At 34.9% G+C, this 11,106-nt stretch overlaps 1 protein-coding gene across 12 annotated transcripts; it reads left to right on the top strand.

Annotated features, from left to right (window-relative positions):
* The first annotated feature begins 1,121 nt into the window (after positions 1-1,121).
* On the top strand, positions 1,122-10,874 carry ognb (osteoglycin, paralog b). Of its 12 annotated transcripts, XM_087304955.1 has the most exons (10): positions 2,225-2,295; positions 3,574-3,619; positions 3,710-3,874; positions 4,855-4,930; positions 6,271-6,377; positions 6,693-6,777; positions 6,851-7,015; positions 8,957-9,159; positions 9,247-9,339; positions 9,424-10,874. In XM_087304955.1, the coding sequence occupies exons 5-10, from the start codon at positions 6,357-6,359 to the stop codon at positions 9,592-9,594; spliced, it is 738 nt and encodes a 245-aa protein (XP_087161081.1). In that variant the 5' UTR covers positions 2,225-2,295; positions 3,574-3,619; positions 3,710-3,874; positions 4,855-4,930; positions 6,271-6,356; the 3' UTR covers positions 9,595-10,874.
* The last annotated feature ends 232 nt before the right edge of the window (positions 10,875-11,106 follow it).

Here is an 11,106-nt window from a genome sequence, read left to right as displayed (position 1 = left end):
ATACAAATTAGTACACGTTGTCTACTTGTATAAAATATCTTTTTTTTTCCTGGATTTACAGACCCGTTTTTTGGTCTAAAATGCATTTTACTGAAATGCAATAGTACTTAAATGTCTTTCGCTGACATATTTTGTACATTGGTAATATATATTTTTTCCTGAGACATGTTTATAAAAGGGTGGTGCAGTAGGTAGTGCTGTTGCCTCACAGCAAGAAGGTAGCTGGTTCGAGCCTCGGCTGGGTCAGTATGGCGTTTCTGTGTGGAGTTTGCATGTTCTCCCTGTGTCTCCGGGTGCTCCGCTTTCTCCCACAGTCCAAAGACATGTGGTACAGTTGAATTGGGTAGGCTAAATTGTCCGGGAGATGGGTTGCAGCTGGAAGGGCATCAGCTGTGTAAAACATATGCTGAATAATTTGGCGGTTCATTCCGCTGTGGCGACCCCAGATTAATAAAGGGACTAAGCTGAAAAGAAAATGAATGAATGAATGTTTATAAAAGTTATGTTTTAATTGAATTAAGGAACAGGGAAAGAGACTGAAGGGTAGATACTCTATTTATTTTTAGTGATTTAGGAATCGTCTGATTGGTGAGTCATGCATTAGCTAATGAGGACCAGCTGCTATCAATCATAAGCATGTGCTCGTCTCGAAATTAGTTAATAAATAAACTTCACTTAATTATTGTTTAGTGTCATTTTTGCTTTTTGGTTTTATAAAAAAAAATAAAAATAAAATTTTTTATCTACAATCTTATTATAGAATCTTTAATCTGTTTGCTAAATTAGTAGAATGTGTTTTAAACACTCCAGAAATTCTTCGATTTTCAAGCTGCTAGCTGTCACAAACAGAGCTGTTTAAAAATGTATAAACCATTCAGACAGTTAAGTAGAAGAAATCAGGCTTTAATTTCTGTTTCATTGATTGTCTTTAATAAGCAATAAAATCAATAAAATATTGTCGGCTGAATTGCAAGGGCAATATTACCCTATTTAGAGCAGGGATCACCAAACTTGTTCCTGGAGGGCCGGTGTCCTGCAGATTTTAGCTCCAACTCTAATCAAACACACCTGAACAAGCTAATCAAGGTCTTACTTGGTATTCTTGAAACACCCAGACAGGTAAGTTGAGGCAAGTTGGAGCTAAACCCTGCAGGGCACCGGACCTCCAGGAATGAGATTGGTGATCCCTGATTTAGAGCAAGGTAGGGCCCCAAAATTATTCAGCTTATAGTCCCCAAATGTACAGGGCCGGCCCTGCATTCCACATAGCAAACAGACTTGGCCCAAATGTGGCCTAATTATCCCACATAGCAAATGGACTTGGCCCAAATGTGGCCTCATTATGGCACTGCTGCCGTGTTGCCGGCACTGGCATGCATAATGTCAGTTGAATGTGGGCCATGCATGACAATGATGGCACTGCATGCACAACGGCAAACTACATTTGGGCCAGTTGTGGATGGGAGGTGTGTAGCCCAGTGTTTAGGTAACATTACACTGTAAAAATTCATTTTGTGGCCTTGTAGATTTCATTAATATTAATATGTACACTTTATTTAATTAAATTAATTTCCTGATTTTAGGGCTTTTTTTTCTTTGAAATTAATTAAAAAATGTCTGTAATAAAATCTAATCAATTTTATTATAAGAATTTAGCTGTTATTTTTGAATAATTTCAAAAAGAGAAAATATTAATTAAATCCAACGTGATTAAAATGAGCATTTTCAGATTAGCCAGAGTCACACAAGTCGCCGAGGACCAGCTGCCCTCGCCGGGGACACGAGTGATGAGCGCCCGTCATGACCTGGAGGTAGACATGTCAGCAATTTTCAAAGGACATTTATAAATACGCACAATCTTTAGAAATAAACAGCGGATTTGAGTTTTAAACAACAACATTCTCGCGTGAACAACCGTTAAAACTTTATTTAATGGTACATTTAGAGCAGTATTGTTTATTGTATTGGTTCTGTTCAGTGTGAGATTGAATCGGATTGAATCGTCTTTGGATTGAACTGTTTGTTGGGAGATCGGAAATCTTTTTATCGCACGTGTTCAAAAGCTTGTCATCAACATGTAATTAGTGTATAGTGTAAATGCGTGTGGCTGAGTTATAGCGAAATGCTAATCAATCGTGTTAATAATACACAAAAATACAATCGGTTTCGGGTGGGATCCGACTCTTACAAATCACTTAAGTGAGCCGATTCCTAGAACCGAACCGAGTCACTCGACTCAAACAACGCCTACTCGCTTCAACGAGATGTCGTGGTCTCATCCAAACGGATTTATCGGTAAGTGTTGAAATGTCCAACTTTGTTAATTAAATAATTGTTATATATTTCTGTATAGCATGTAATTCACCAAGTAACTTTAGCTTCTTTTGTCTATTTATAAACGAAGTTACCAAATCACTTTATTGTCACATCAGCAGCAGCACAGAAAACAATTTCTGAAAGCCCACTGGTTAAGAAAGCTGTCGCACACGTGTCTGCTGATTCGACAGGCGATGGCGCCAAAGAAGCGCGCTGCTGATTCTCGTGTTTCTTGTAAATGTTTAACCATGGAGGTTTTAACATGCAGCAAAATTTATTCATTCTACGATGCTGTATCTAGGTAATATTCTCGTCCAGTTGAATTTGTGTTTTATTCTCTCAACATTTATTATTACAAATATGGCCTAAGTGAAAAAATATACTTTTGTTTTAGGCTTACCGTTGGGATTTGCAATTTTAGGACTATAGCATGTTAGTTATCACTATTTGTTTCTTGAATAATCTTAAAAAAAACAAAACTTTTTGATCACATACCTGCCTGTTTTATGAGAAACATATGGTCTCTGTCAGTAAAAAAGTGTCAAGCCTCGACCGCTGGAAACATGATGGCTTCTGTCGCTTATGAACTCTCTGACCGCAGGTCTGCACTAAACCAGGCTTAATGCAGCTGCATGTGCTCAAGAAAAAAGTAGCGTAGAAACAATTAATGTAGACATCACAGACACAAATATACACAGACACACAAACGCAAGTGTTATTCATTATTAACATTATTAATAAATTATTATGAGTTTTATAAAATTCTGTATATTAATATGAGTTTTATTATTCATTCATTTTCCTTTGGCTTAGTCCCTTATTTATCAGGGGTCGCCACAGCAGAATGAACCGCCAACTCCTCCGGCATATGTTTCACACAGCAGTGGCCCTTCCAGCCACAACCTAGTTCTAGGAAAGAGTTTCATTATAAAGGTCTAGAATTTTATTAAAATTTCAACTAAACACACTTTTCCCCCAATTAATGACAGTTGGTCAGGATAAGAAATGTTATAATTCATTGTAAAAATCAGGCTTATTCCATCAAATATTACTTTTTTAACTGTTCATGAAGTTAAAACGTTGATATTGTGCAGTTTAGTGTGAAATAATTTTAGGCAAAACAAAATGCTCTAAACTATACATTTTTGTATCAAATTGTAAGTAATTTAGATATTTTTTGACAATATCAGTGACTTTTAAAAATATTTTGATGATAATTTTTTAGGACAAATAATTAACAAAAATCTGTTTTCTCAGTGCTTTAGTGCAATATTGGCACCATCATACTCCCTGCCGAGGTGAGGTAAGGATCAACTTTAAAATAAACCCAGTTATAGGAAAAGCAGGTGCTTCTGTTGGACACAAGGGCAGCTTTTCTCATTATTTCCAATAGCGCTGATGCTGTGGGTGGACTTGTAGGTGTCCTATATCAGATCGGTGAGGATGGATCCACTCATGTCCTCACTGCTAAAAGTGCCACCTCAGCAGATACATCAAACCACAGCCGGGAGGAGAGAAAAACAGACAATGATCAGAACATCAACAGTCCTTCTATTATGTAAAATCTGCACTTATTTAAAACAATGAGCTAATAACTGTTACCTCACAGCAAGCAGGTCGCTGGTTTGAGTCCCAGCTGCGGGCCATTTTCTGTGTGGAGTTTGCATGTAATCTCTGTGTCTGTGTGGATTTCCTCTATGCTCTGGTTTTCCACACAGTCCAAAGACATGAGGCATATAGGTGAACTGAATTAAAAAACTTCCCATTTTAACATTTATATACAACCATTTTAACAAATTATGCAATAAGTTTAATTTAAAAATAATGGACAAAAATATTAATACAATTTCAATATAAAAATAAAGTTTACAAAGATAAAAAAAATTACTGAAATAAATATGAGTTGAACAAAATTAAATAAATAAAAAATATATAACCTAATAAACGAAATAAAAGCAAATAATAAACTGACTAAACCTTTAAAAGAAAACCTAAAAATCAATCTATTTTCCCCTACTATTTCCATCATCTGTCTGTATTGTGTACATACATAAACTCCTGTGTATATATATGTCCAGCGTTTCCTCAGTTCTCAGCCTTGCTGGTTGAGCATAGACTGCTATTCTGTTTCTCATTTGAGTTTAACTTCCTCTGATTTATTCTTCTTGTGTCTTGGGATTTTACTGCAGTGTTTTGCTGATAAAAACGGGTAATTCATTAAAGTTATAACTATTAAGTTGGCTATCCCTTACACATATAATTTATTATTCAGAAGCTTCACAATTAAATGTTTTCCAATTATCTTCACTGTGGGAGCCTGTGCAGAATTATATTTTGTCTGACACAAGCCCAAACGCTCCTTCACCCTCACATCTGTTGAGATGTTCACACTCTCTTCAGCATCAGTTGAAGAGCTGCAGGCAAACTGGGTGAAAGAATATCCAGACTTTGCTTTGCCTACAATAATAATTTGCCAGTCTCTGTCTGTTAAACTGCACAGGCTCTAACTTTATCTTGTTTCCTTTTGCTTCCCATCAGGTGAAGTTATAGCACCCAGAGGGATGTCCAGGAAGTGCCTTTTAAAGGTCTTGGAAGGCATTTGTTTAAACACCTGGTCAGTTCTGTTCCCAGATTATCACATGCCTTTGATTTAAAAAAAAAAAAAGAGGGAGAGACAATAACAAGGAGTATTTTAAAGCTGCTCTTAAACTTGCAGATATCTGTTAATGTCATCAGATCTTTCCTGATTCTTGGAGATTTAATGAACTGCTAGTTTGTCATTAGGTAATAAGTGAGATATAATTTAAATACCTTTTTAAAAAGTTAAGATTTGTCCTGAAGAAAAAAGTTGATTACAAACTTGTCTGCAAAGATATCAGCTTCATCTTACTTTCTCAAGGGTCTGTGGTTTCTATTTCCCAAACTCTACTTATGGTTTTTGAGGGAAAAAATACATATTTCAGAGTTTTGTTAAGCTCTTATAGATTGTCGAACTTAAAGGGCACTTATTTTATTTCCCTTTTCAAGATTTAATACAAGTCGTTTGTGTCTCCAAAATGTGTCTGTAAAGTTTCAGCTTAAAACACCCATCAGATTATTTATTATACCCCTTAGAACAGTGGTTCTCAAACTTTTTTCACCAAGTACCACCCCAGAAAAATAATTGACTCTCCAAGTACCACCATAATGAGCAGTATTGAAATACAGTAGCGTATAGGCCCAGTAAAGCAGCTACAGCTTTGTACACTTTGAAAGGAATAAAAAATAATTTCCATATCTTTGGCTTAATCAAAAACAGAACAATAGATGTTTTTTTTTGTTCTTCTATCAATCCATCCCATAATCCCAACAAAGAAATCCAGCAAACAGTCAAATGCTGGATTTGTATGCCACTCTTTTTACAATCTTAACTCATCAGTGGCTTCTTTTGAGTTGTAAATGTTCACCCGTGCTGTCCAAGATTCCTCAACTAATAATAATTTCCTGTTTTTTATTTCCATGGCCAGCACTATTCATTCTCCCTTTGTTTTTCCGAATCACAGTGTTCCCTGAAAGTGTCTCATTCTGTCATAAAAGGGAGGAACACATCTCGTTAGTTATGGCATGATCAAACTTATTCAGAAGAAGACAAAACAATTCATCAACTTCAGAATGAAAATTACATGCATAGAGTTAATAACAATAGTCAGTATATTGTCACAGCAGTTTATTTTTGGAAATATCTGTGGGGATGATTTGTTAGGTAAGCTTCAGACAGCACAGAGTGGGTTAAGGCCAGTTCGGTGAATCGTTTTTTAATGGTTCACAGGCAGAGAAACTCTTTCGAGGTCTCATTTTACTCGTGACACACTGCTCTTCTGCTCGCTCCTATCCATACACGGTATCTCTACAATATGACAGACCTGAGGATTTTTCTCTTTTTCATGACCGTACCGTGGATAATTTGTGAAACAGCTAAAACTAATAAAGTGGTGCCGAGACACAAAGGAATACTGAAAGTAGACACTGATGAAGAAGTTAACTCCGGGAGTAAAGCTGTCATGGAAGTCAAGAAATCAAAGGTACAGCAATTTGATAACGAATAAGGAAATTTGCAAAAATTTTAATTATAGAATTGTGTTTAGCATATTAACCAGTTTTGATAGTTAAAACAAATATTACAATTGCAAGATATCGTAAATCTGTTCCAAGAAAGGTATGCAGTGGAAAACCTGGTAAATCCATAATGGGATTATGTCCAATATAAGAAAAAAAAAACATCAGCATATTATCTGGGAGTTTACAAACTCACTAAATGCTAAAATACTGTAGCATGTTAACCAGATGATTATGAGAGAAAACCAATTAAAATTGCCTTTTGATCTCGAATACCATAGAAAAAGGTTATTCTCAGTCAAGACTACGACAATCCAGCTGATAAAGATGTTGAAATTCCAGGAGCAGACCCTAAAGACGATGAAGGTATTTATTAGTTACTTTTTACTTTTGATTTGATTCAAATAGCATTCAAGCCTTTTTTTACTCTGTTTTTCAGACCTTCCGACTTGCCTGATGTGTGTGTGTCTAACGGGGTCAGTGTATTGCGAGGACGTTTCTCCAGACATGACAACAGTTCCCGCACTGCCACAGGAGACGGCTTACCTCTATGCATGCTTTAATAAAATCACAAAAATAACCAATAAAGACTTTGCTAATATTGGTAAGGGGTGTAAGAACAGCTGTTATGTGTGGTCAGCACAAACTTAATTTATAGTGATTGGAATCAGATCAAAGTAATAAAGGTAAAACCTACATTGAGATTTAAATGTAAGTATCTTTAAGTCTTATGAGATAAATCTAAAAGAGCTTGTGTTTAAAAGGAAAGTTGACCCAAAATGTAACTTTTATTAATCATTTACTCAACCTCATGTTTTTAAATGCTTGTGACTTTTTCACTGGACATTTGAACTCCATTTTGACATCTTTACAATCTTTTTTATGTTCCACTTGTTACTTTCGCTTGAACTGCCATTTAAAGACATTACAAATTCATTAGCCTTTTCAAAAGATACACGTTTGTATACTGAAACAGTTAATGTATGTATTGGTTCCTAAAGTGTACATTTTAGTACTTAAACGTACAAATGTGTACCTTTTGAAAAGGAACCCCCAGTGACAGTTGTTAATGAGTGCAGTTAATGGAAAAACAAACTGAAATTGTGTAACCTATTGATTTTTTTAATGCTTAAACTCACTTCATTTTTATAGAAAACAAAGCTTAATCTTGATTTTAGGATATTTTAGCCTAATTAGATAGCAAATACACTGATAAATATTTCCTTTTTGCAGTGCATGCATCATTTAATGTCGTGACCTTGTTTCTGCTCTGATTTAACACATTTTTAAGTATTTAGGCTCGTGCAAAGACTAAAAATCCCTTTAAGACCTGCAGAAACCCCAAACTTATCAATACATTAACCCATACCTGTCAACATTGGCATGTGAAAATAGGGGATATTCCCCCCTAATAAATTCCCAAATTAGTAAATATGTTTATTAGGAGCTGTTTTATTGTAAAAAAAATAGTTAAATTGTCAGTAATATGTTTTATTATTATTATTATTATTTACAAAAGAAAATAATAATTATTTTACATATAATTAATACAATTATTATTATATTAATTACAAAAAAATATAGTATACATTAGCAGCAAATAAATTAGCAAACAGTTTAGCTTAATAAAATTAATAGCTGTTATAATGACAAAGAATCAAGTTATCAAATCTCATTATCCGTTTTTTCACTGTATAACTTACATTTTGATTGAAGAGCAACGAATGAATCTCTTATTTATTTAGATTTTTTTTTTTTGATTACATTAAATAACAGAGGTGTCACTTTAAAAATGCACACATCTAACATTATAATGAAAGCGTTCAATGGCTTTCTTAACCTTTTATGCTCATTTAGGATGAAATTTGTTGTGTTTAAAGAAAACGACCGAGATCGACAGCTTTATATTAATAAATATATGTCTGTTTAAACACACACCCAAAACCCAGACCTTTACTCCGCTTCAAATCTTGTGAACAGAATCCGTTTGGGAAACAGCGTCTATTTATCACTATGGAGCGGGTCTGACAGTCATGCACCGCTATATGACTGTCTTGAGGATTGCATATAAAGGGGAGACGGCACTTGTAATGAAAAGGAGAGGGAATCCCACCATTTTTATATTTACTTCAAACTGTTTTCATGCCTGAACAAAGTGAAAGCACAGAACAGACTCACATTTAAGAGCAAGGGGCGGCCCCTGGTGGTTCGACGGTATAGGTTGCGTATAGGTAGGCTCGGCTCTTAAATGTTTATTTGGCACCCTTCAGAAAAAGAGGGGAAAAATACCTTTACGGGATGATAGCGGAATAGAACTGTAAAATATGGGAGTAGTAAAACGGGAGGGTTGACAAGTATGCATTAACCTCAAGACAAAAAAGTTGGTTAAAGCCAGTTTCATAAAGATATAATGTTTGTATCTACAAGTAAATGAGGAAAGAATTTTGGTAAAGGTTTAATCAAGTTAAAAATCAAGTTACAGCACCTGTGGCAATATCCAGATGTGTAAATATACCTAATATGTCCATATAATCTTATTTCACAGCCACACTGAAAAGAATTGACCTCTCCGGCAACCTGATCTCAGAAATAGAAGATGGAGCCTTTTCCAAACTCAGTCATCTCGAAGAACTAACACTCGCTGGGAACAAGCTGGTCAAGCTGCCGATGCTGCCCGCGAATCTCCTGTCTCTCGATGTCAATCACAATTTACTCAAAACTAAAGGAGTCAAAGCTAACATTTTCAAGGTAAAAAATGAACTAAAGAAAACATCAAAAATGATATCGACAGATTTTGGTCTTGCTCATAATTTCTGGCCTCCATTTTTGCATTAGAAGCTGATCAAGCTAGCATACCTGTACCTTGGAGACAACGGGCTAGAAGCCATCCCGCCGCTGCCCGAAAGTCTGCGTGTGGTTCATCTACATGTACGCTCATAATAAAATGCTATTACCACATACTGCGCAAATAATTCACATACTTATGCATAATTGCACAATTATTTTTTTCAGAACAACAACATAACATCACTGACAGACGACACGTTCTGCAAAGGGAACAGCACGCACTACATCAGGCACAACATGCAGGAGGTGCGGCTGGATGGAAATCCCATAACACTGGCTCAACATCCCAACAGCTTCATCTGTCTGAGAGCGCTGCCTATTGGACACTACAAGTGATCCGCTGAGGAGAAGAAAATGTTCCTTTAGCTCTCATCCAACTGGCAAAGCTGCATTCACACAGATTTAACAGCTTAACGCATTCTTGCATTTAGACATTTTAGATCATTCGTAAGAAACATATACAGGAAATAACATTTTTTTTATTGACTTTTCTAAAGTGTAACCATTTTGTTATATCTTTTTTAATGTTTTTTAATGCAAGTAAAAGTTGCAAAACAAGACTGTGGTGAAACCTTAAAGCTAAGAAGAATGTCTGCAAATGGGAAAGCAATACTGAGTGGAAACTTTACTGATATCCAATGCTGGTAAATCATTTTTACAGATTTTTGCTGGAGTCTCTTTGACTTATTTACAGATGGCACAAGCACTTATTAAATTGGTTATAATGGTTTTTAGCATATCATAACGAGGATTTTTCTTATTCACATAGTCTAACAGGCCTGTAGCCAGCCTAGTGAAAGGGTTGGTTCTTTTTTCTCTCAAAAATTTGACCTTTTTGCAGTTATTTGACTCATTTTCTGTTTTAAATAGTGCAATTTCAGCACATTTGTTGTGTTGAATTAACTTGTGAGATGGTCACACTTTTTGAAGTGCCAAAAACATTTTCTAAAGATTTAGAATAAAGAAATATGAAGAGGCTACTTATTTTAGGCTACTTTATGGTATATGACCAGGGGAAAAATAGCCAACTGTTAAAGTTTTAAATTTGAAACTGTAGCTTTTTGTTATAATAGGCAAATAAACTATTGTTATAAATTGTTTGGCAAATAACCACCTGGCCAGCACATTCAATTTTCATCAGTCATACAATTTTACCATTTAAATAACAAAAAAAAAAAACATTGTAATAATTTTGTAAAGATTCACGATTTGTCCTAGTTTCTCGTCAAAAAGTACTTTTAAAAACTCTTGGATAACAACAATAGCCAAATAAGTATTAATATAGGCCACTTTTGGTGTTTCACATCTTTTTATAGATAATTTATTCTGTCAAGAATAAGGTCCAAGATTTAGAATAAAAGTTAATCATAAAATGTTTTCTCTAAAACAACAATACAGTGAAAGCTGACTTTAGGTGCATCGGATTCTGCTTGGTCTTAAATCCTTTTTCAAAGGGTTATTTTGATAACTAATGATGATAAAGAGTCAAAATAGGAAGAGTGTGCTCATGTATAGGACAACTAATGAACCTTTGTCAGTGGTGGGGTTGGGTCTGTCGAACCACCTGAGCGCCCCTGTCTATGGGCCTGTCTAATAAAAAGATCGTTGATTCGGAATTTCTCTTTTTTTTAAGGGATACTAAATCTTAATCTTTTTTTTTTTTTTCAAACATTTTTTTGTAATACTAAATAATTAAATGCAGGTTTATTGTTATTATGAGTAATCAATAAGACATGTGAAATCCTAACTACTAGTTTCTTTCAAAATATTGACTAAATCAGATCATTTTATTGAACTACTAAGCTGATTAGATTTTCTTCTTTTGACAATCGATTATAATTACATTTT

This window comes from Danio rerio, chromosome 23 (assembly GCF_052040795.2).
Source record: "Danio rerio strain M-AB ecotype USA chromosome 23, GRCz13ab, whole genome shotgun sequence".
Lineage (NCBI taxonomy): Eukaryota > Metazoa > Chordata > Actinopteri > Cypriniformes > Danionidae > Danio > Danio rerio.
This window is presented reverse-complemented; position numbering and strand designations above follow the sequence as displayed.